This window comes from Gobio gobio (genome assembly GCF_949357685.1).
Source record: "Gobio gobio genome assembly, chromosome: 19".
Classification (NCBI taxonomy): domain Eukaryota; kingdom Metazoa; phylum Chordata; class Actinopteri; order Cypriniformes; family Gobionidae; genus Gobio; species Gobio gobio.
In genome coordinates this window covers 43,885,832-43,911,178 of record NC_137112.1, presented here as the reverse complement: position 1 = coordinate 43,911,178, position 25,347 = coordinate 43,885,832, and the positions used below count along the sequence as shown (strand labels likewise).

The following is a 25,347-nucleotide window of genomic DNA, read 5'->3' as shown; positions in this document are numbered from 1 at the left end:
TTGTTCATGTTAGTTCACGGTGCATTAACTAATGTTAGCACGATTTTAATAATGCATTAGTAAATGTTGAAATTAACATATCAACAGATAAATAAATGCTTTATAAGTGCAGTTCATTATTAGTTCATGTTAACTAACGAACCTTATTGTAAAGTGTTACCACTGTATATTTTATGCAGTATAAATAGTTAGTTTCTTCTCATTTTTGTTATCAGTAATGAACATTGGGAATATTTAATTATGCCAGTGTCAAGTTAGTGTTGTTTAACGGACAGGACACATACAATGGAGTCTGATTCACCATGAGGCTTTCCCTTTTACCACCTTTATTATGGATATCAGTACAGTTTTAGGTAAAAAGCAGATTTTGGTAAAACACGGTTATATGTTGTAAATGATGCAGACACCTCTATGTATTCCCATAATACTGGAAATTGTCATTGCATCTTTACAGTGAATTTCTAGCTACCACAGTTGCCTTTTTTACTGTAAATTTAACAGAATATTTTTGGAGTGAAGGGCTCTTTTGACCCGTGGTTAGAAAGCACCCAGAAAGCAGGCTGGCTAGGCAAGCTGTAGGTACAAATTTTGGCATTTGGGTGCAGTCCTTTCCTTTTTTGTTCGTTTGTCCAGTATGGTGTGCTATATATGGTCTCTGGATGGCATAGATGAATGCCGGACATGTCCTTCCTCTGGCACGGAAGTGCACAGATGACCAGGCCATCTGCATACCGGCTTCCTTTCATTTCAGCATAAATGTAGATTTCTCACTCTCTCTCGCGCCCATCACGCCCATGAATGCCCACACATCCTCACTTTTCATACGAGTGAAAACAGGTGCTCTCTCCTTCATCATCTCAGTCACTGTTGCCATAGCAACCCTCTCCACAGCATCAGCGTGATCCCCGCGAGCAGCAAGTGGTCCCCACCTCTGAGAAAAACTGCGGGGCACTTTTCATTTCGACTCATCTTTCTGAAGAATAGACGCTGCCGTTATCTAGAACGAAATTTGAAGGAAGTTACGTTTTTCTTTGAAATGAAAAAGAACAAAATGTCTCTCCCGAACTTAATACATATTTGCGGTTTGATTAAGTCTAGGCTGTTGTGAATGAAAGAAATATGCATAGCTCTAAAATATTAATTGGCTAGAAATCTATCTTTGTCTGTGCAGGGTAGAGCTGACTAGAAAAGGACTGAAAAAGGTTTTACGGTTATATGAAGGAACTTTCCCCTAAGTCAAGTCACCTTTATTTATATACCGCATTACACAATACAAATATCTTTGTGTTTCAAAGAAGCTTCATATGTAAAACATTAGTGATCTGCTAGAATTTGTGGTGATAGACTTCTAGTGAATAAGTCTTTGTTCTTCTAGTGTATGTTGAATCCATTTGGGAATATTGCATTTTCTCAGTTTAAACTACGCACTGAACAAACATGTCATTTTGAAGTGTGTGACTTGTGTTCTCTTCTCTAGGATGCACTAAACACCGTGTCAATCTGTGAGGGGCTTTTCTTACGGACACCAGGCTCTCCGTGTTACAGAACCTTGGGAGATGTATGGCAGCGCGCGCGCCGTCGGCCACATCGAGGGCAGTCCCGCTCGCTCCCCGCGGCTGCCCCGCTCTCCTCGGTTGGGGCACCGTCGAGCCAACAGCGGCAGTTCGGGCGGCAAGACCTTATCCATGGAGAACATCCAGTCCCTCAATGCTGCCTACGCCACATCTGGCCCTATGTACTTGAGCGACCACGAAGCCGTTGGATCCACGGCTACTTACCCCAAAGGCACCATGACACTCGGTCGGGCCACGAGTCGAGCGATGTACGGCGCTCGGGTCACGGCCATGGGCAGCACCCCTAACATCCACACGGCAGGACTCCCGCACGCCGACCTGCTGTCTTACGGTGACCTGGGCTCGCTGTCTATGCTCCACCACCAGGGGACGCCGTCTGCCCTGCTGCGGCATGCGGTCAGGGGAGGTGGCGGTGAGCTTTTGGAGCTCCAGGCACAGCTACGGGACATGCAGAGAGAAAACGATCTCCTCCGAAGGGAGCTTGACCTGAAGGACAGCAAGCTGGGCTCCTCCGCCAACAGCATCAAGAGCTTCTGGAGCCCCGAGCTGAAGAAAGAACGCGTGATGAGGAAAGAGGAGGCAGCGCGCACTTCTATCCTCAAAGAACAGATGCGGGTGACCCATGAGGAGAATCAGGTAAGGATGGTTACCTTACCATGAATAAGACTATTATTAATAGTACATTTTAAAATAAAGGTTCTTCAGAGGTTATTATTTTCCATGTTCTAGGGTTCTTGAGATGTTTGTATAGTTCTTTGGAGAAAAAGTTATTGATGGTACATTATATGTTCTTCAAATCAGTATATTGGTTCTAGATATTAATCCTTTCACAGAGGAAAAGCCAATCGGGTTTTTCTTTGTACCACCAATACGTAGAACTGAAAATGTTCTCAAATGATGTCAGGTTGTACTATAAAAACCCTTTTTAGAACCTTTATTTTTAACAATGAATTTTGCTAAGATGTTTAAATAATAGATTATGGCATTCATAGATCATTTACTGTCTTCTCAAGACTTTTTATAAGCTTAGCAAGATGTTTGATGGACACTACCGTTCAAAAGTTTGGGGTAGGTAGTTTTTTATATTATTAATACTCTTATACAGAAAGGATGCATTATATTGATCAAAATGGCAGACATTTATGATGTTACAAAAGATTTCTATTTCAAATTCCGTTCTTTTGAACTTTCTATTCATCACAGAATACTGAAAATGTTTTACAAAAATATTAAGCAGCACAACTCTTTTCAACATTGATAATAATAATAATAATAATAATAATACATTTTTGAGCAGCAATCAGCATATTAGAAAGATTTGTGAAAATTTAGCTTTGCTATTACAGAAATTAATACATTAAATTACTTTATTTTTGATCAAATGAATGCAGCATTTGTGAGCATAAGAGACTTCTTTCAAAAACATTTAAAAAATACAGACCCCAAACTTTTGAATGGTTATTACTACCCTTTAAAAAAAAAGTCAACCCAAAAAGAAAAACTGTCTTTGGTTTATTCACCCTCATGTTGGTCAAATCTGTGGAATGGAAAATGTGTAGCACTGTGAACACTATTCCTTTTCCACGGCACACAGAAAGTCAAACAGGTTTGAAACGACGTGGGGATGACATAATTTTCATTTTGGGTGAACTTTCCCTTTAACTAGTTTAGCTGGCTATCAGTAAAAGTTCCCTGCTTGAGGGAAACGCCTAGAATTCTTCGTCTGTTGCCAAGGTTGCTGCTCCTGCCTCCAGTTTTGGTGTCATCTGTGGGCTGTGTTCCTTTCTTCTCCTCCGTTCTGTGTCTCATTCAACTGTGTAATCACGCTCTCACTCTTTTTTTCCCCACCCACTCTCATGCTCTTTAAGTCTCTTCACAGCTGATTTCTTTTTTGGGTTGTCTGTCTTTTATGTGGCACTTCTGGAAAGAGGCTCTTATAATCATTAATATTTCATAATTTAATCGGATGTGGCACTCTCTCAATGGGCAGGCCAGAGCCACAGACACTGGAACACATTTTAGACAGTTCTGGCTCTAAAATGTAAGGAGATGAGCCTCGTTCAAAGCCATTGTAGAATGTCTTATATTCGGATACGTGTGACCGCACACCAGTTGAATTCTATTTTTATTCTGCCAAGTTGCTATATTACAAAAATGTTCTCTTTTAAGAGCACTCTAAAAAGAATTGGGTACTGGTAAAACTCTCTTAAATATACACACACCAATCAGGCATAACATTATGACAGGTGAAGTGAATAACACTGATTATCTCTTCATCACAGCACCTGTTAGTGGGTGGGATATATTAGGCAGCAAGTGAACATTTTGTCCTCGAAGTTGATGTGTTAGAAGCAGGAAAAATGGGCAAGTGTAAGGATGTGAGTGAGTTTGACAAGGGCCAAATTGTGATGGCTAGACGACTGGGTCAGAGCATCTCCAAAACTGCAGCTCTTGTTGGGTGTTCCCGGCCTGCAGTGGTCAGTGTCTATCAAAAGTGATCCAAGGAAGGAACAGTGGTGAACCGGCGACAGGGTCATGGGCGGCCAAGGCTCATTGTTGCATGTGAGGAGCGAAGGCTGACCCGTGTGGTCCGATCAAACAGACGAGCTACTGGAGCTCAAATTGCTCAAGAAGTTAATGCTGGTTCTGATAGAAAGGTGTCAGAATACACAGTGCATCACAGTTTGTTGCGTATGGGGCTGCATAGCTGTAGATCAGTCAGGGTGCCCATGCTGACCCATGTCCACCGCCAAAAGTACCAACAGTGGCACATGAGCATCAGAACTGGACCACAGAGCAATGGAAGAAGGTATTAAGAAGGTGGCCCGGTCTGATGAATCATGTTTTCTATTAAACATGTCTAAAGAAGGCAAGCCGGCGGAGGCAGTGTGATGCTTTGGGCAATGTTCTGCTGGGAAACCTTAGGTCCTGCCATCCATGTGGATGTTACTTTGACACGTCCCACCTACCTAAGCATTGTTGCAGACCATGTACACCCTTTCATGGAAACGGTATTCCCTGGTGGCTGTGGCTCTTTCAGCAGGATAATGAGCTCTGCCACTAAGCAAAAATGATTCAGTAATGGTTTGAGAACCACAACCAATCTTGAGAACTTGTTCGAGATTAGTGTTGCCAATATGGCCGCCAAGTGAACTGACTTTCCTGAAAGGGACTTAATACAGGGTGCTTAATACTAGGGATGCACCGAATCCAGGATTCGGGTTCGGATTCGGCCGAATATTGGGCTTTTTGACGGGGTTCGGTTTCTGCCGAACCTCAGAATTTTTTTCCACCGAACCCGAACCCTATATGCTTGCACTATGCGCGCCCCGCGGGTCTAACGTAATGATGCCGCCGTTGAAAGTGAAAATGGAACTCATGAAAAGGAAACGTGGCAGTAGCTACTTTAAGTCAAAAGAAGGCGATTCAAGTCGAGCTACATGTTCAGTCCGATTTGTCTCGTGATGACAAGGACCCTAAACAACAGCCGCTGTTAAAACATTTGCGCATGAAACATCCGAGATAATAGTCTACGAGTTGTGCGTGAAGGAATCTACAGACATATAGATCAGATAAAATATAAATAAAAAGAATAAAATACATAGGCCTACACTAAATATTTTTCACTTAAATAATAACCAAATTAAGAACGAAAATACACTGAATCCGTAAGCTTTAAAGAACGTAAGCTTTGGTCAAATAAAAATAGAAGGCCTAGGCTACCTCAATCTACACCTTGTATGTTTTTTGTTTGTTTGTTTGTTTTTTAAGTAACATGTCTAAGTGATGTGGGTTAGTCTGGAGGGCAGCCTGTTGATATTTAAACCCGCGGCAGAAAACAACCTCAGTCCTTCTGTCTCCATAGCGCGCGAGCCTCGGCTGACAGCGCGCGCGCGCGCTCGCACCTCCTGCGCTCTCCGTTGTGCTGTTCTTTGAAACAACAGAGGACGACTCGGGGTAATTTTTCCATAAACCATCAGGAAACAGCGGCGAGAAGAACATACGCGACAATGTTTACTTTAGTAAACTTGACCAGAACCACACTATTAAAAGCCTTAAACAAGTCTTCAGATGGCACTGATGTCCCGGGTATACAGAGTGGCCAGCCTCGGGAAGCGCCTTTCATTTGCTTTCCACCAGTCAGGAGCCTGTATTTTTCTGTCGAAATAGTCCCACACAGTAAGCTTTTCCATTGCTTCATTTTGCGAGATATATCTGGTTTGTGGTTGCACATGTCAACGCGATCCGTGAACAAATAATAAAGCATATTTTTCTTAACCATGCATCAAAAAACAAACAAACAAAAAAGCATTAAAAACATTTAAACCCTTTAACTGGTAGTATTGATCGGTCAAAGTTCTTACTTTAGGTTAACGGTTAAATGGTCAATAGCATCCCTACTGCTGTGGACGTTGTTTACTTCGTTAATGTGTTTACTGTGATAATGGACTGAGGATGGGAGTAGGATTCGGTATTTGGTTTCGGATTCGGCAGAATCTTAACCAGTGGATTCGGTATTCGGCCGAACCCCATAAATCTGGATTAGGTGCATCCCTACTTAATACAGCTCTTTATTGTTCAGTTTGACTGTATAAACAGTGTAGCGCTACCTCCCGTGCCATATTGATTAACAATCTACAAAAAAGGGTGACGGTTCAAGATCAGTTTCATGTATTCAACAGTTGAGGACTGGAGACATTTGTTTTCTCACAGTCTCACCTCTTCCTGTCTATCTGTGTGTTTCTGTCTGAGAGTGGAGCAGTGGCCTAGTTAAATCGCTCTCCGTCAGCACGCTGCACGAGGCCAGGAGAAGAAGCAATGTCAAGGACAAATGCTTGTCTAAAAGACTTTGTTTCCCTCCATCTGATTCCTTGTCTTCTCCGCCACCATTTCACTCTACCGCTCTCCATTATTCTCGCTCTCTCTGAGAATCTCTCTCTTTTTGGCTCCTTTCCTGTCACACATCCTCACTCTGTGCTTCTTCCTCTCTCTTTCTCGTCCTGTGTCCTTCCTATCCATCTTGTTCTCCGTTACTCTATTCACCCATCCTCTAAGGCACCATATGGCATTTTCACACATATTTTGGATGACATATGGATCCTGTATATTGTAAATTCCATATCAAGAGTCTCGCAAATCATTCAGGCCTTTTACCGGTTCAATAATTTGACTGAATTGCATTTCTCTGAATTTAGTGACATTTTATTACTATGCGCTGGTGGGCAAACCCACAATTTTATTGTATTTCGGCTTTGTCTTATTCTTAGTTGAGCTTAACCAGGTGCCATGTGTATTTAAATTAAGTCATTGCCGTTCATTTAAATGCAAACAGATCTCTTTGGGCTTATTATGGATTGCATTGTATTCGCAAAAGTAAATTTGCCTACTGCAATTAACAGTGTGTGTTTATTTAATAGGGACGTTTCGGAACATTTTCTACTGATCTCGGCAGCAGTTAATCATCAAATGTTGAAGAATGCTATTTCCTGATTTATCATGCAAACAAATGTGCTTTCTGCATTTTCAAGAGCCAGTTCAGGTATCTGGATCTTGCAAATTGCGTTATGCACAATTCTTTTGCGCAGTTACCAGATTTGCATAATTCCTTTAGAGAATTGGGTGCTAAAACAACACAGATAATGCATGCAAATGAATAAAAAAAATGCGTTAAACGGGCACAGTATTTTTCCTTCTAAATCTCATAATGTATCATTGCAATGTGACTGTTTTGTTAGAAGATTTTTTTTACAAAAGTGAAATGGTGAAATATGCCATTTGCTTAAATATTCAGTTTCTGGGCTGCAGAAGTTTATTTTGAATAATAATTTAAAAAAAACAATAACCCTAGCGGGTACATAATTTCCTTGCAAATGACTTGTGAATCCTTTATATTACTATCATATTTTCTGGATAAAAACCCTCCAGTTCAAGTATTCATGTTGTACATGAAGGGCATTTGTGAGGATGAAGACTAAAGAAGTTAGAATTTCAAAGATCTAAAGTAAAACAACTGCATAAATTAGCAGCCGTGGGGTGGAAATGGGTTTTATTGGAAATGGGCGCAGTATTGCAGGAGGTGACTAGAAACTGAAGCTTGTGAGGTAGTTCATTATCAACAGGTCAGCTCCTACACACAAGGACAAATTAATATTGGAGTGGTTTAATAAAGGCCCGGTCAAATAGTTTATTTGAAAATTGCAGTGAACAAGTGCCATCTAAATAACCCGAATGACCTGGAGCAAATAGATCTGGAAGTGCGAGACAGAATCACGCTCGTTGCTCAGGGGATTTAATGGAGTTCTCATGTTCGATTGAAGATTCTTAAAAATAGATGCTAATTAGACTGGTGTCCAGCCTGGTATCTTTTTTTAAAATCTAAGCACAGTGTGAGACATTGTTGAGATCTCTTCTGAAACTCTCATATCATATGTGATATTTAAGGTGTGTTTCTCAAGGGAAAAACGTAAGAAGCAAGATTAGCTACATTGAGAGGTTCTGTATTTAAGAGGCTCTATTATGCTTTCTTTAGTGTGTAATGTTGCGGTTTGAGCTTGGAAAAGGGTCTGCAAAATGATAAAGCACAAAGTCAAAGTCCACTCCAAAGGGAGTTATTCTCTATATCTCTGAACTCCCTGAATGGCTTTGATTGTAGCCTTGAGTTTTCTTCCAGGAACAAACACATCACAATATTCTTCATTTAAATAATTCCTGTCCAAGGCATACAGAAAATAAAGGGTCCTGGTTGGTTGAGTTGTGTTAGTTAAAACTCGCTGTTATGGTTAGAGGCGTGACATTTCCAAAACATTCTAGAAGCGGTTGACCAATCACAACACAATGGTCCAGCCGACCAATCAGAGCACATTTTGCATTTCCCAAAAGCATCATTAGCCAACTATGGTCGCAAGTTCCGGCATTATCAGCATAGTTCAACGAGTCTGTTTCCCGAGTTACAATGAACATTAGTGATGTGTCGTTCATGAACGACTTGTTCATTTTGAACAAATCTTTAATACGACTTGAGAACAACGGGTTGTCTCAGAGAGCAATTCGCTCATTTTGTGTTGACCGCGCATGTGCAACATCCCATACGTTCTGTACAGGAAACAGAATTGATTAGTTCACCTCTCGAGTCTTCGGGTACGAGTTGTTCGTTCATCAAGTCCCAGCCCCATAGGCAAGGCTATGCAGTCACGGGAAACAGAAAAGTTTAGTTAATCTCTGGAGTCTTCGGGTTCGAGTCGTTTGTTCAAGTCCCCATAGGCTGAATGCAGAAACAGAAAAGATTAGTTAATCTCTCGAGTCTTCGGGTCCGAGTCTCGTTCTTTTGTCACGTGACGTGACAGCCGTGTTGGATACAGAAATTAGTTAATTCACAACCTTCCTTACAAACAAGAGTGTCGTTTTTTGTTTGTTTGTTTAGTTCAGTTTTTTAGCTAGTATAATAATGGATTTTCCTATGAAGACAGATTGGACAGATTGGGTTGGTCAGAATGGATAGCATAACAAATGTTTATTGCACATATCTTCTGATGATTTTATAATAATAAATATATTTCAACATTCTGTCAATAATACGACTGTAATGTTGTGTATGTTGTGAGACACTGAACCGGGAAGCGGTCACGTGAAAAAAGAACAACACAAGGACCGAAGACTCGAGAGATTAACTAATCTTTTAAAAATATATCAAAAATATCTGAATTTGTGTTCCAAAGATGAACGACGGTCTTACGGGTTTGGAATGACATGAGGGTGAGTAATTAAAGGGTAACTAAAGCCTAAAACAGCTTTTTGTAGTTCATGATCTACAAGACTAGGGCTTTATTAGTGCTGTTCATTGATTCGAGTAAATGTTTTGACATTTGGGTATAAAGGGTTTTAATTCTATAATATATGGTGTAAAACCATCTGAGTGCTGCCCTCTTAAGGTTGAACGGTGGCTACTGCAGTTGAATTTTCCTACTGGAAGTTGTAGGTCATTGTGACGTATGATGGTTCTTCCAACGGCTCACTACCTCTGGCACGAGCTCACCACGCCCTCAGAAATGTTTTCCCCAATCACATGATGAGAACGGCTTTGCTCCAGTATGAACTGTCATGTTACATGAAGTAGAAACATTATGAATGAAACTTACTTGACACTTGCTATCACTTGCTATATACGCTGGCGTATATAGTCTTTTATTTGAGGAAATCTGTGTATAATAGGCTATTATAGGTTTGAACTTACTGGTCCTTTGCCGCCTATTGATTCAGTTAATTTGAATGAAAATACATCGCATGTATCTGATCTATTTTTAGTGGCATTCAGTATAAGGATTTGACTGTTCATAGATTAGGTTAGTTGTCTCATTCTGTCTTGCGCTGCTGCTTCGCTAGCATCGCCCGCATCGGGAGTTAACGCAGTTTGAGCCAACCTGGCCCTGTGTCTGCAGACAATTTACCCTCCTCCACTTCAGGTGAAGGTGGGGGAGAAAAGTCCACTACTTCGAATGATCGCTCTGTTGCAAAGCTACTGGCGTCACTCCAGTCATTCTCCATCTTTGCGAGTCAGCTGTCAATCAATCCGTCACTGCGGGTCTCAAGTGCACGCCCCCCGCTCAACCCCGCCCTTGGTACGTCCCCTCTGTCTCCGCTGGGCTCTGGCCACTTTTCCAGCATTTTTCAAATATTGCCAGTGGGTGGAGTTAGGCTCTGAGCTGGGGTTGAGTTACCCTTTAATGACAGCATTTGAATTTTTTGGCTGAACTAACCCTTTAAGTTTCGCTCTTCAGAACTTCTGTTAAGGGAACATAGTGAGCATCGATGCTCCCTGGTTTTCACAGTGCATTGTGTGAACGTTTCAGTGCCCTGGTAGGATTCTGCGATTGAGACAGCCCTTAAAATGTCCGACTCCTCGATCAGTGTCCTGACTACTGAACTAGGGATGCACCCATTGGCCTTCCAGGAACTGAGTTTGACATCCCTTTCTGTCTTGTGGACTTAATGGATACACACACACACGCGATTGTACACTTGAGGTGTACCATTTGGGACAGGGCCCTTGGAAGAGAGATGCTGCAACAATGTAAATTATGTGAAAAATCGTGTTTTTTGAACATTCTAGCATGAAAACCTATTCTAGTACAGCCCAAAAACAAAATCAAGACTTTGAAAAATGGCATTGTAAGTCCCCTTTAAGTAAAAAAATGAACTTGCATTTATTTTGCATAAATATAAAATTACTGCGAGCCCGCTATTGAGGAGCAGATGTGTGGTGTAGAATTCAATCATGGTTGAATGCAGGAGATACTGGAACAGGGATGCTGAAAAACACAAATGAGATTGGATATGCAAGTTAGGCAGGCTTATGCTGTGAAAGTGTGTGTGTCTCATTTCTCCTTCCGTGATGCTGTCCCTTCGTTTGAGTCCTCAAGGTTAAATCAGGAAGGTGTCACCACAGCTCCCAGCAAACACCTGTGCGTGCGTGCGTGTGTGTGTTCGTGCAACGCCCTGAAAATGGGAAAGGACATTAGCAGAGCTCCAGGTACTTATCCAGTGACAGTGTTACCGTGACACGGTTAGTGCCCTGTGGTAGAAAGTAACAAGATTAGACATGCAAGAGGTTTCTTATGCAGCCCCTGGAGTTTAGATCGGAGTTTAGATCCCACCAGACATGGGATATTATGTATTCGTTTGTCCATGCATTTGAATATACATGATCACTAATAAAATATGCATTTGAAATGCAATGTAAGCTTTAGATAAAAATCATCTTCCAAGTGCATACATGTAAATATAAAATGTGTTTTTGTGAACAAAATATGCAAACAAAAAGGTGTTGTGCTTGGAAGGGTCCATAAAGAGGAGGTTGGTTCAGCTTAACCTTAAACATAAAACGTCCCTGCTATCTGACAGATATATGCTTTTCTGCTGTATGGGCATTGTGTGCACTTGTGAGATATGCTTTGCATAGTCTGGACGCTGCGATAAATATTAAACTTGTTTGAAATCCATCCAACCTATTTCTGACAAGCAAAGGAGCAGCAGCGAGCGACAGACAATGAAATTGCTAGTGAAAGTGAAGCAATGTGACCGAAAGAACATCAAATATATTTTTGATTCTGTGCAAATCAGTGCAAAACAATTGCAAGCCTCCCCTTAGTAGTATTTGCTGACCTTCTGTCTTAAAGTGAGGCTTTAGCTGCAGCCCATAAATGTCCTCCGCCGCGTCTGGACCTCAAGGACACTTGTTGTTCTGTGCATGTACTGAAGAGACCGGCTCCACAAAGGAGACACGTCGTGCTAGGTTTATAACAGTGGTGACCAGACTCAATTAGTAAAAGGGGCACGTCATCACATGCTGTTAGCAGTTCTCTATTCTCACACACCCCACCTCATGGCCACATGTTCCTGCTGTGAGTCTGGAGGTGGGCAGGCGATAGGTGGGCCGCAGTGATGGTGATCAGAGATCCTTCGTCACAGGATATCACTTGGGACGATCTGAATGCAGTGTGACCTGCTATTTTTGAATATGTTTCGGTATACTATGCCCAGTACTTGACTTTTCCATTTCCAATGTAAAATATTTTAATGGAATTGTATCAAATTGAATTGGCTTGCTTAGTTGGAGACACTTAAAAGGATAGTTCACTCCAAAAATGAAAATTAGCCCATGATTTACTCACCCTCATCCTAGGTGTATATGACATTCTTCTTTCAGACGAATACAATTGGAGTTATATTAAAAAAGTCCTGGCTCATCCAAGCTTTATAATAGCAGTAATTGTTGCTCTGTTTTAGTCCATAAAAAATGCATCTGTCCGTCAAATAACTGCTCCACACGGCTCCGGGAGGTTAATAAAGGCCTTCTGAAGCGAATTGATGCGTTTGTGTAAGAAAAATATCCATATTTAAAACTTAACCCCTAGGAGTCAGAGCTGTTTTGGGGCCCTTTAGAAGTTTTGACATGCTCTTACATTTGTGTTTTTTTTTCAGTTGCTTATAAACACATTAATGGCAAAAGTGTAATTACACTGTATTCAGCACAAACTGGGCTACCATAATATCTAAGCAACATGTATATACATGCTTGTATTTTTAAGAGAAAAATGTTTATGCATGATTTTTGAAAATAATAATAATAATAATGTTTTAAAAATGAATGCCTAAAACACACAATAGATATGTGTTCACAAGACTTTTGACTCCAGGGTGTATTTGCTTTGAGTTTTTGCTTCAAACTAATGTGAGAATCATTGAGCCTACTCATTCACATAAAACAATACACTGATTTAAAAGTTGTAAGACAGTTTTTCTTCACAAAGCCAGTATGCGAGGAGGCGTGATATCTAATGAATAATGATGAGTATCACCTGAGAGGACAAAAGAACATAATAGCCCACATAATGAGCTGCACAATGAGCTGATTAATGAATGAGCTTCATACCTGACTGAGAGAGCAAAAAAAAATTCTTATTTAGTTGAAATTGTACTTATCTAGTAAATACATATTGATTTAAGAATGTTTAAATATTTAGACCAGAAACAAGACAAAAATTACTAAGAGCATTTAAAAAAAAATTTTTTTGTACTATTTTTTTATGTATTTGAAAGTAGTCTCATGCTAAAAAAAATAATCAAAATTAAGATACAATTTATACAAAACGAAATTCACTTTAAAGAAAGCAATTCACTTTCTACAAAACAAAACTCCAGAATCATTTATTTAGAATGTAGTCAACAAAGGCCAATTATATTTTAAATTATCAAAAGATTTGACTACCCTTTAAAAAAATGCTCTTCTTATTTTGTTGAAAATTGTACTTATCTAGTAAATGCATCTTGATTTAAGAATGTTCAAATATTTAGACTAGAAACTAGTTTTTAAAAGTAGTCTCATGTTAAAAAAATTAAATAATAAATAATACAACAATACAAGATACAATTTATACAAAATGAAATTCACTTTAAAGAAAGCAATTCTCTTTCTACAAAACAAAACAAAAAATCACTTTCTACAAAACAAAACTCCAGAATCATTTCTGACAAACTTTGATATTAAATAAAAAAAAATACCATTAGGCTATAATATTTAAACATCAATATGAAGCAAAATACGTTTGACTGGTACTATATTTATAGCATATGAGCAGACATTTGCGAATAAAAGCTTTATTGATGTGACACTAGGCTCTTTTACACGTTCTAATCTGTCCAAAACAAGCCAAATAAATCTTGTCTCAACAGTCTTGCGTGTATGACATTTGTTGCAACAGGATTCATATTGAAACGGTCTTTTTGCATTTAATATTCACAGATGCTAACAGAATAAACTGACCTTACAATCAGTGGCGGAGTCCTTTTCTCTTAGAAAAGAACAGCTTTGCATGAGGAGAATAAATCCAGGATTATTGCTCAAACGCGTCTCAAAACGATGTAGCTGAACGTTACAGTGCTTCACTAGATGTGTTTGTATGAGTTGATGTGTGGGCGTTGATGCAGGGATCGTCAGTATTTGAATCTCAATAGAACGCGTGATCTGTGGGCGTGGGCGCATTAGCACTAATGAAGTGGCTCGCGTGTGACTGACATGTATCGCTTTTCAAACAGAATATTTGTTTTCGATTTGGTTTACATTGTTTAAAACCTGAAATCTCACAGTTTCTTTAGACATATGTCTCATGTTTGTGAGACAAGTATTCACTAAGCTAGAGTTCCTTTTCTGAAGACTATCTGAATGAACATCTTTGAGAGAGAGGCTGCAGATCGCGCATCATGTTTGTTTTCTTTATTTTGCAAAAAGCAAAACATTTTGTTTTTATTGTGACTGTACACACACAAAAAAAAGAAACTTAACAGATTATAATGATGTATAACACTTGCCTGAAGGATAAAAAACGACAGAGTTATTTGAGTCTCTTTGGCACTGAAAAGAAAAAAAGAGAGCCGATCGCACAAGGGGGTTAATAAAGTAAAGTTTCGGCCGATCGTCTTCTGTATTCAATTTAAAAAAGCTCTTGAAAAAGTGTTGAAAGTGCCTCTGCCGATCGAGAGACAAACGCGACCAGGTTCGCTCGTCAGACGTCGCGTACGCATCTTGAATTGTGAGAAGGCACTTTCAACACTTTTCCACAGAAGGTGATCGGCTGGAACTTTACTTTATAAAATTTTAAATATGGATATTTTTCTTACACAAACGCATCGATTCGCTTCAGAAGGCCTTTATTGACCCCCCAGAGCCACGTGGAACTCGTTATTTGACGAACAGATGCACTTTTATGGACTTTAAAAACAGAGCAACAGTCACTGCCATTATAAAGATTGGAAGAGCCAGGACTTTTTTAATATAACTCCGATTTTATTCGTCTGAAAGAAGAATGTCATATACACCTAGGATGTCTTATTGGTGAGTAAATCAGGGGCTAATTTTCATTTTTGGGTGAATTATCCCTTTAATATTAACAATATTACTGATCTGCCTGCATTGACACTTTGTATGAGAGCTTAACTTTTTTTCAGAGCGGTTGTATAGATAAACTTTTTTACAACATAAATGAACCATCACTGAACTTTTCTTAAGCTGGACTATGACAGTATTTTCTTATAGATTTGCTGTACAGCCGAAAAAAACAAACATTGTTGCATTATGTTCCTGTTAACACTGTGTGAAGCTGCTTTGAAGCAATCTGTATAGTAAAAAGTGCTTTATAAATAAAGGTGACTTGACTTGACTTAAAAATTCGAATTATTTCAGAGAAGATAGCAGGACACATTTTGTAAATTTTTTTTTTGCATGCATTAGAGGTCATGTAATAGCAATGTTCACATACTATTTACAAAAAAGATGAGTAAATCTTCTGTACCCTGCTGAAAAAAAACACCTTAAAGGGATAGTTCACCCAAAAATTAAAATTAGCCCATGATTTACTCACCCTCAGTTCATCCTAGGTGTATATGACATTCTTCTTTCAGACGAATATATTAAAAAAGTCCTGGCTAATCCAAGCTTTATAACAGCAGTTTTTTCGAAGTCCATAAAAATGCATCTCTCCGTCAAATAGCGTGCTCCACACGGCTCCGGGAGGTTAATAAAGGCCTTCTGAAGCGAATCGATGCGTTTGTGTAAGAAAATATCCATATTTAAAACGTTGTAATATAAAGTTTCGGCCGATCGCCTTCTGTATTCACTTTATGGAAAAAGTGTTGAAAGTGCCTCTGCAGTTCAAAATGCTTACGCTACCAGTTACATATTATAAATGTCTTTACTGTCACTTTTGATTAATTTAATGAATCTTTCCTGCATACAAATAGTAATATTACTGACACAGTGTAAATACAGGGCAGTAAAATGCTAAGGAAGGGTTAGGAAAAACTATCACACATCACATTATGATGCTTGATGCTTTTTAAAGGGTCTGTTCCCTTTAAGAATAAATTGTACTTTGCATGAATAAAATACATCTGAAAAGGGTTGTAATAATGTTGCTTGTGACCTTCCTTAAGTCTGGTTAATCCTTTAGGTCGGCGGGTTGAGAAAAAGTGGTATTGATCTAAATAGACTGTGCAACCTCTTGATCTCAGTCTAGTTCTACTAAAACGATCCTCTCCCCTTGGATTGATGCTTTCCCTTGATGTTAATAGTTCAGCTTTGATGAATGATGATCGGGTGCATCTGTTGGGTGGGTTGTGCTCAGTGCTAATGGCTCTTTTGTAGCTCAAGACTCAGAGGTGAGGTGAACGGATGAGTGAGAATGTCCTCAGGCGCTGTGGGCTAGTTTAGCTCAAGTGTGGTTGGTTGTTTTTGAGGTCTTTTTCACTTCCCCTCTGTCGCCTCCTCCGTTTCTCTGACTCCTTTTTTTTCTGCTTTCTCAATTGCTCAGCCCCTCGGGTGCCTGAAAGAAAGCCAATACAAAAAGGATTAGTGGGGGCTGACTTGTTTTTGATTTGTACAGTAACGAGATTTGATGGTCTGTGTTTAAACGTGATGGTATTGAGAAGAATAATGATCCACACAGCATGTTTCAGCATGACTGAGAAAGCTAATGGAAAGACCAGATTTCGATGCGTTTAATGCTTGGAATTAATAAGCTGTTTTGACTTTTCAGTCACCACCTTTCTGTTGCCACTAGCATCACAAACAAAATGGCTTTCCCTCACTGTGCCACCAGAGTACCATGATATGGAGTGTATTTTCTGGCTGGCATTATGCTATCTTGTTCAATCTAGCCTGTTCCATAGTAATTAGAATCTAATCTGACATTTCATGGTATTATAAATCGTCTAGGGCCGTAATCTAATGCCATACAACCAGAATATTAGCATTTAAACGAGCATGCTCATTTCATCCTGTGCTAGCGTGGGCATGTGCTGTAATTGAGACATGACTCTTTGCAGAGCCCGTTTGGCATCCGATCCAGAGGTGTGTGGAAGCTTGCGGGTCTCTACGCCAGCTTAACATGCAACAGCTTTCCAAACTCAACCATCCGGTCGATGCATATAAGCTAAACCAGACCAGCGTGGCTCAGTCCGTCACACTACTTGATCTTGTGAGGGAGTCTCTGACAAAATATGTGACATCTGGTTTTTAAAATATGTTTCTCGGGTAAGGATGCAGAATCTGATATCAGTTGGAAGACCTCTTATACACCGATTAGGCATAACATTATGACAGGTGAAGTGAGTAACACTGATTATCTCTTCATCACGGCACCTGTTAGTGGGTGGGATATATTAGGCAGCAAGTGAACATTTTGTCCTCAAAGTTGATGTGTTAGAAGCAGGAAAAATGTAAGCGTTAAATAAAATAAGCGCTTGAGAAGGGCCAAATTGAGATGGCTAGACGACTGCAGCTCTTGTGGGGTGTTCCCGGTCCGCAGTGGTCAGTGTCTATCAAAAGTGCTCCAAGGAAGGAACAGTGGTGAACCTGTGACTTTGTCATGGACCACAGAGCAATGGAAGAAGGTGGCCTGGTCTGATGAATCACGTTTTCTTTTACATCACGTGGATGGCCTGGTGCTTGTGCGTCACTTACCTGGGGAACACATGGCACCAGGATGCACTATGGGAAGACGGTAAGCCGACGGAGGCAGTGTGATGCTTTGGGCAATGTTCTGCTGGGAAACCTTAGGTCCTGCCATCCACGTGGATGTTACTTTGACATGTACCACCTACCTAAGCATTGTTGCAGACCATGTACACCCTTTCATGGAAACGCTATTCCCTGGTGGCTGTGGCTCTTTCAGCAGATAATGAGCTCTGCCACAAAACAAACATGGTTCAGGAATGGTTTGAGGAGCACAACGATGAGTTTAAGGTGTTGACTTGGCCTCCATATTCCCCAGATCTAAATCCAATCGCGCATCTGTGGGATGTTCTGAACAAACAAGTCCGATCCATGGAGGCCCCACCTCGCAACTTACAGGACTTAAAGGATCTGCTGCTAACATCTTGGTGCCAGATACCCAAGCACACCTTCAGGGGTCTAGTGGAGTCCATGCCTCGACGGGTCAGGGCTGTTTTGGCAGCAAAAGGGAGACCAACACAATATTAGGAATATTTTTATTTTTTTCATTATTTCATGAAATGGTGTACCCTACACTACTGTTCAAAAGTTTGGGGTCATTCCTTCTTTTTTAAAGAAATTACACACAAAAAATGCAAGCCTTTTTTTTTTTTTTTTTTAAGATTTACGCACTTCAATTAATAGTACAATTCCATCACATTATACTCTTTATAAAAAAGGTTCCATATGGCACTAAAATGGTTCTTGGCTCATAATCATATAGGGAACCTTTTTTAGTGCTATATAGCACCAATTTTGGTGCTTCAGTGGTTCTTCAGCGGTTCTTCAGAGGTGCTATATAGGAGGGGTGTGCATTGGGACTGCCCTCACAATTCGATTCGATTACGATTCACCAGGTAACGATTCGATACAATTCGATTCTACGATGCATTGTGATGCATCAAAATTCTACTGCACACAACAAGGGAAATTTTTAATCAGTCATGAGGCAATACGAGCAGTCAGATATTGAACAACAGATTTTATTGGCAGATATGTGTGTATTATCACTCTCCTGTATCTTTGACATGTATGTCATTAAATAAAATAAAATTGAAGGGTACAGGGTATTGGATATGGCATTTTCAAACCTGAAAAAGAAAACATAAATCACTGCTTCCAGTGCTTTGAATGAGAAATGTTTCTCTTCTCTCTGCTTTAGAACCATTTGAAATATATTTTTAAAAAAAACGAAACCCTGCATTTTCTACCACAGAATAGGGTCGTAGATCCTTCGCTATGAAACTAGCCACCGATCGTGTGATCCTCTTTGCTCTCTCGGAGTTGTGTGGCAACGTTGACACTAGCGACTCGTCAATTCTTGGCTGGGATGTGTCGACTTTTTGTGTTGTTGTTGTTAAAGCCAACTCAGGATGCCAACGATCAACATGGTTCGTGATGTTAGTTGTATTGCCAACATGCTTGATTTTAGTGTGGCAGCTTTACACACCGCGTAAGTCTTGTCTAGTTTCCCATTAACTTTGTAGAATCCGAAATGTGCCCAGATGTCCGCTTTCCAAGCTTTGGGTGCATAATTGCCCGTCTATCGCGGTCATCTCCCTCCGCTTCAGCCACCTTGATTGTTGTTGTTGTTATGACCCCGGAAGTAATTGAAACTTCACAACTTTATTGTCCAACTCAAGGCCAGAAAATAAACGGTGACATAATCGAATATGTCGTGCATCGATGCTGAATCGTGCATGCCCGCATTGCGATGCATCGCCGAATCGATTATTGTTGACACAACTACTATATAGCACCTTAGTCAAAGAACCACTGAAGAACCGCTGAAGAACCTCTGAAGAACCACTGAAGCACCAAAATTGGTGCAATATAGCACTAAAAAAGGTTCCCCTATGATTACAAGCCAAGAACCATTTTTGGTGCCATATAGAACCTTTTTTTTTTAGAGTGTATTGAATAATACTTACACATTGTAATTGAATAATTGATTATATTCAATTAAAACGTGTAAGGATTATTCAATTCAATTTGATGGAATTTTACTATTAATTGAAATGTGTAAAGCTTTTACAAAAAAGACTTTTGAGTGAACTTTTATTCAACAAGGATGCAATTGATCACTTGATAGTAAAGACATATTATCACAAATATTTCTATTTTAAATAAATGCTGTTCTTTAAACCTTCTGTAAAAAATGCATCATGTAAATTACATTACATTACATCAATAACATGTTTCAAACCAGCAGTAAAAAAATGATGTCATAATGTTATCTCAAAAAGATGCCTCAAGGCGATTAGCTCTTGTACCTGAAAGGCACGTCTTCCATTCCTAAAGCACCATATTTGCAATTTCTCCCATCTTTTATTGAGGGATCTGCCTCCTTGCACCGTTTCTGGCATGACTAAGCCAAAAGAAGGGAATCATGGGTAGGAACGAGACCTCCATTTCTTGTTGTCACGGCTAACAAAGTAATGATCTTCGATCGCATTCTTTCCCTGTTCGAACAAATTGCTCAAAACTAATTCCGAGGCACAGACAACTGATTCTTTAATCAGTGATTTTTCTCATGCATTCATCGTGATTACCAGTCTAGAGCGGCGGAGGAAACTAAATGGGAATGGATGGATGGCTGAAAAGCATTTTTGCGAGGGGAAATAGTGGCCGGAGGGAATTAGAAGACAGATTAGCAAAACAACACTGTGATAGACAAGTGGAGAATTGAAAGAGAGAAGAAATGCACTTCTAGACACTGTTTTTGTGAATAACAAGACTATACATAAATATATGTGTGTGTGCGGTGGGTGATTGTGGGGAAGAACATTAACTACAGTTGCTCAGCACAGATTGTGGTTATTGATCTTCAGCATGTACTGCTGAGCCCTGGTGTGTGTGTGTGTGTGTGTGTGTGCGTGTGTGAGTGTTTGTTGTGTCCAAACATGCAGTGGTGGTGATAATCCCTGAGGTGTTTAGTGGCTTCGGCTATCCACATATGAAATATTTCTCTCTCTTTTTCTTTATCATTCTCTTTTCAATGAATACGTTTATAAACACGCGCCCTCACAATGCGATTATAATGAGATTTAGGCAGTATTGCAATGAAACTTTTCCTCATGAAAACACAAAACTTTGATCAAATCGATGCAAATAACCTCATAAAAATTTAAAAAACATGGTGTATGGCGATTTTAATCGCAATAAGCAGGCATGTATTCAACTCTGACCAAAGCGCATGTGTTAAGAACGTTGTGCAACATGAATATAGTGCAATATTCTGGTGGATGAGACACATTTTTGGCACATCACCTACTCTAGCCTGTTAGTCCTCTAAAATGTTATATAATATTGAGGAAATACAGACATTATTTAGAAACGCACAACAGCAGCTATATATAGAAAATACCAACAAAAAATAAATAAATTTCCCCTATGCGCCATATAGCACATACCCACTATTTGCGCCACTGCCCATAGCTTACCTTGTATGGCTGATTTCTGTTCTAAACAAGTCAGAGTTGGCTGGGTTTTGAATTGAAGATGTTGATAATATCACTTATCAGTTAGTTCACTTTCAAACGACAAAAGTGTTATGGTGTCCTGTCATCTTTGTCAAGACGTTTTTATTTCTTAAATGTGTCATAAATGGCAGTTTAGACATTTTTTTATGACAAAAAAGGCGCTGCTAGTTGGATTCGAATCCGGATATTGCCGCGAAGAAGAACATAACATTACTACTGGCGTATTAATATTAGAATAAAGTTCTAATGCATGACAAAATAAATCACATTTAAAATAATTATTGAAAGAAAATAGTATCATAAAAAATATATAAATATTTCCCTGGATTTGACAGAATGGGCAAGCTGTCAATGTGTAGCTACGCTAGTGCTCTGGAGCCCATCGAAACGCCTTGAAACTGCATTGATTTGGACCTTCAGCATTTTGGTTGCAACTGGAGCGTTCAAACGAGGCATCTATATATATAATGCTTTCAATGATTTAGGTGCCAAGGACCCCCAAATAGGATTATCCTCGTGCCAGAGAATCTAAAAGGTGCCTTTAATATCTTACACTCTAAAAATTATGGGTTGTTTTAACCCAAATTTGGGTAAAATATGGACAAACCTTTTTGGGGGGTTAAAATGCAATTAAAATTTTAACCCAACAGTTGGGTTTGTCCATTTTTGACCCAAATTTGGGTTAAAACAACCCATAATTTTTTTAAAGGTTTTAAAGGCACCTTTTAGATTCTTGTATAAAGACCCACGTTAGTTTGAACAATTAATATCATACATATATCTTGAGGGCCCTATCTTGCACCCAGCGCAATTGACTTTGTACACCGACGCATGTGTCATTCCTATTTTGCACCCGCGCTTTTCCCTCCACAGAAGCACGTCGCTAAACTAGTGAATGAACTTGCGCTACCTGGGCGGTTCAGCGCAAAAAAGGAGGCGTGTTCCGGCGCAAACAATCCCTGGTGCTATTTTGCTGTTCCATTAAACAATTGCGCCACTGACCAGAAAAAACCTAGTCTAAAGTCAGTGGCGCGTTGCGCGTTGTTCATTATGCTATTTTAAGGGCGCAAGCTTGACCATAATGTATAGCGTGCACAACGCGCATACACTTTGCTCATGTAATCTACACAGATGCAACAGTTATTTTTGCAAATCATAAATTGTTACACTAAAAAAATATTAACACATGAGATGACGGAAATCATTGTGGTGTGCCACGAAGATGTGAAAAAATAGGCATAAATCTAGCTTACAAATGATTCAGGCTAATTGTAATAATTAAGGATAAGACCTGTTTGCCCAATAGTGGCAAGACATATATGTATATAAGGACATCTGACAAATTGGTTTGTCCGTCAAGAACCAGGAAAAAAAATCGACTGAAAAACTGAAAAAACTGAAAGACTGAAAAAAAAAAAAGACTGTGAAATCACCTTTACCATAATGTACAACATTACAACTTCACTTCTCTGTCTTTCACTGCTCTTACAAGAACATCAGTCTCCTCGGCTGTGAACCGCTCCTGGCGTGCGCCTGGTAAATACGCCATAATAATAGCAATCCATAATGGAACTTGCGCACCTGCTTTTAAAGGGAATGTTGGATGACGCTCGGATTGGTTTATTCACGTTACGCCCAAACCACACCTATGAATAATGAAGCTACTTCAGACCAACCCATTTTAGATTTGCGCCGGGCGCAAGAGCCATTTATCCCGCCGGGAAAATAGCAACAGCGCCGAGACCCGCCCACAAAGTTACTTGCGCTTCACGCTTTGACACTTGCGTTTCAGATCGTTAAAATAGGGCCCAAAATATTATATTATAAATATATATGTATTTTAGTTTTTTACACTTCTCTAAACATTTCCATGGACCGTACTTTGAAAAGCCATGATCTAAAATTAATTTAAAATGGATAATTAAAATTTGTTTTTTTTACACAATCCTTGTCATTTGTGAATTCTGACCTTCAATGTTTAATGTTTAATTTTCACAATATGCAATAACCACGCACATATATGAACACCCACCTTTTCACATAAGTATTCGGCAACATATCCCATCATGTTGAATGACGTATCTCATATATTTTACTTATAAAAGGGTGGAAAATAGTAATGTAAAACTTGACTACGGGGGTTGACTATGCTACAAAATTGATCACCTGAATGCAATGTTTTTATGTTCCGGTTGTTGTTTTGGCTTTCTGTGTAATCATTCAGTTAGAGGTTGACAGCCAGAGAAAAATATTTCCACATTTGGAATGAGCTGATGGATGTTGAACAGAAAGATGAAGCGTCTGTCATGGGGGTGGACATGTGTGTGTGTGCGTGTGTGTGTGTGTGTGTGGTCCTGGTAAACCCTATGTTATGGGGACAAAATGTCCCCACAAAAATGGCAATATCTGAAATCTTTCATATTTTTTGGTCCCCATGAGGAAAACAGCTTATAAATCACACTGTGGTGTTTTTTTTTGAAAATCTAAAGAATGCAGAAAGTTTTCTGTGATAGGTAGGTTTAGGGGTAGGGGATAGAATATACAGTTTGTACAGTATACAAATCAAGTCTATGTAATGTCCTCATAAAACATGAAAACCTTACGTGTGTGTGTGTGTTCATGTTTTTCTATCCCAGTGGGGACTTCAACATGAATGCACACAGACCCATGGGGACTCATGTCACCGTGGGGACCTAAAACTGAAGAAACAAGCTTATAAATCATACAGAATGAGTTTTTTCAATGTAAAAATGCAGAAGGTTTTGTGTGATGGGTAGGTTTAGGGGTAGGGTTAGTGTAAGGGGATAGAATATATAGTTTGTACGGTATAAAAACCATTACCTCAATGGAGAGTGCCCACAAAGATAGCGAACCAGACGTGTGTGTGTGTGTGTGTGTGTGTGTGCGAGCAATTTGCTCTGGCCAGCAAGTAAAGATTTGGACATTTAGCTTGATTGTTCACTTTGAGACCAAGAACTCTGTTTAATCATTACAGTTCATAATATGAAGATCAACTTCATATTGCGCAACATATTAATTTGTAAATCGTAAAACCATTTGTACATAAATCTTCTTATGTAAATTGCCGGATTCGTCCAATATAACAGTTTTCTAAATTGCTTGAGACTCCACATTTTTGAAAACATTTCCCCCTCGTTTTAAACACCAAGATACAATATGCAGAGGAATTTGACCACAGTATGACAAATTGACTGAAAAATTGTTTCTCTTGGATGTATGATGCGGAAACATTTGTGATAATAATGGGGGGTAATGAGTAATGCGAGGGAGAGGAAGTGATGCAGGCTGCCTCGGGATGCTTCGGAATATTCCTGCTGGCTGCCAGCTCTCCTCCGTGTGATGCCGTCTCTCCTTTTATCACTCGCTCCCTTATGGGATACATATTCATGCATGCCTATGCTTCAGTGCATCTGAGAGCCGCTCACACACAACATGAAAGTTGAACACTTCTGAATGACTCAGCTACCTCTACTCAAACCTCATGCTCTTAAAGGGACAGTTCGTTTGAAAATGAAAATGCTGTTACTTGTCCAAAGGCAGTCAGTAACTGTTAGTAACTTTAGTAAAGGTTAGTAAATGATGACGGTGAACGGTCCCTTTAAATGCATGGGACAACCTCATATATCTCCTATATGGCCATAAGGGATGGAGTTTGTTCTGGCCAGCATTTTGCAACCCTGGGGATTGTGGTTCCTCGCAAACTGTTGTAATTATGCAAATGGAATAATTGGACCGTTTCCTCGAATTCTTTGCCAGCCAAGACAGATTATTGATTGGAGACGGAAAGAGCAGGAGGAGAGGAGAAGGAATTGGGAAGGAGAAGGGTAGACAGAAGGATCCTGTGTCCTCAACAAACTTCCTGACCTGAGGGAAACACAATCTACTCTGGGAAGAGTGAAAACAATAGAAATAGAGCTGTAGAAATCGAGAGTTTATTCGGCCGACAAATTGAATTAGCCAAACTGTCATTTCTTCTGTTTTTGTGTGTCCTGCATATCTAAGCTGTATCCGTGGCATTTATCTGTGATAAATGAGAGCATGTGTTTGATTTTGTGTGTGTTTGCAGTCGTGCGTGAACGTGTGTGTCTGTTTAAGGAGCTGGATTAATTTGCTAATGTGCCTGCGGTAAACGCAGAAGATTCCCTACAGCGGCATTCGATTCTTTAAGAGGTAATGAACGCAGACGGAGCACACTATCAGATTCAGCAGCACTGAGTCAAACAGGCCA

At 39.7% G+C, this 25,347-nt stretch overlaps 2 protein-coding genes across 2 annotated transcripts in view; both read left to right on the top strand.

Annotated features, from left to right (window-relative positions):
• The window catches only part of erc2 (ELKS/RAB6-interacting/CAST family member 2), a gene marked incomplete at its 3' end in the record, with an annotated part of 77,015 nt that overhangs the window by 3,426 nt on the left and 48,242 nt on the right, over positions 1–25,347 (top strand). The window contains exon 2 of the mRNA XM_079845367.1: positions 1,478–2,210. Coding sequence (XP_079701493.1) covers positions 1,557–2,210 — 654 coding nt within the window. The 5' untranslated portion in view covers positions 1,478–1,556. The remainder of the gene's footprint in view (positions 1–1,477; positions 2,211–25,347) is intronic.
• LOC307142961 (uncharacterized protein) overlaps positions 21,048–25,347 on the top strand; it is a 91,194-nt gene continuing 86,894 nt past the window's right edge. Inside the window, exon 1 of the mRNA XM_079844185.1 lies at positions 21,048–21,139. The gene's annotated coding sequence lies outside the window, so the exon portion shown is untranslated. The remainder of the gene's footprint in view (positions 21,140–25,347) is intronic.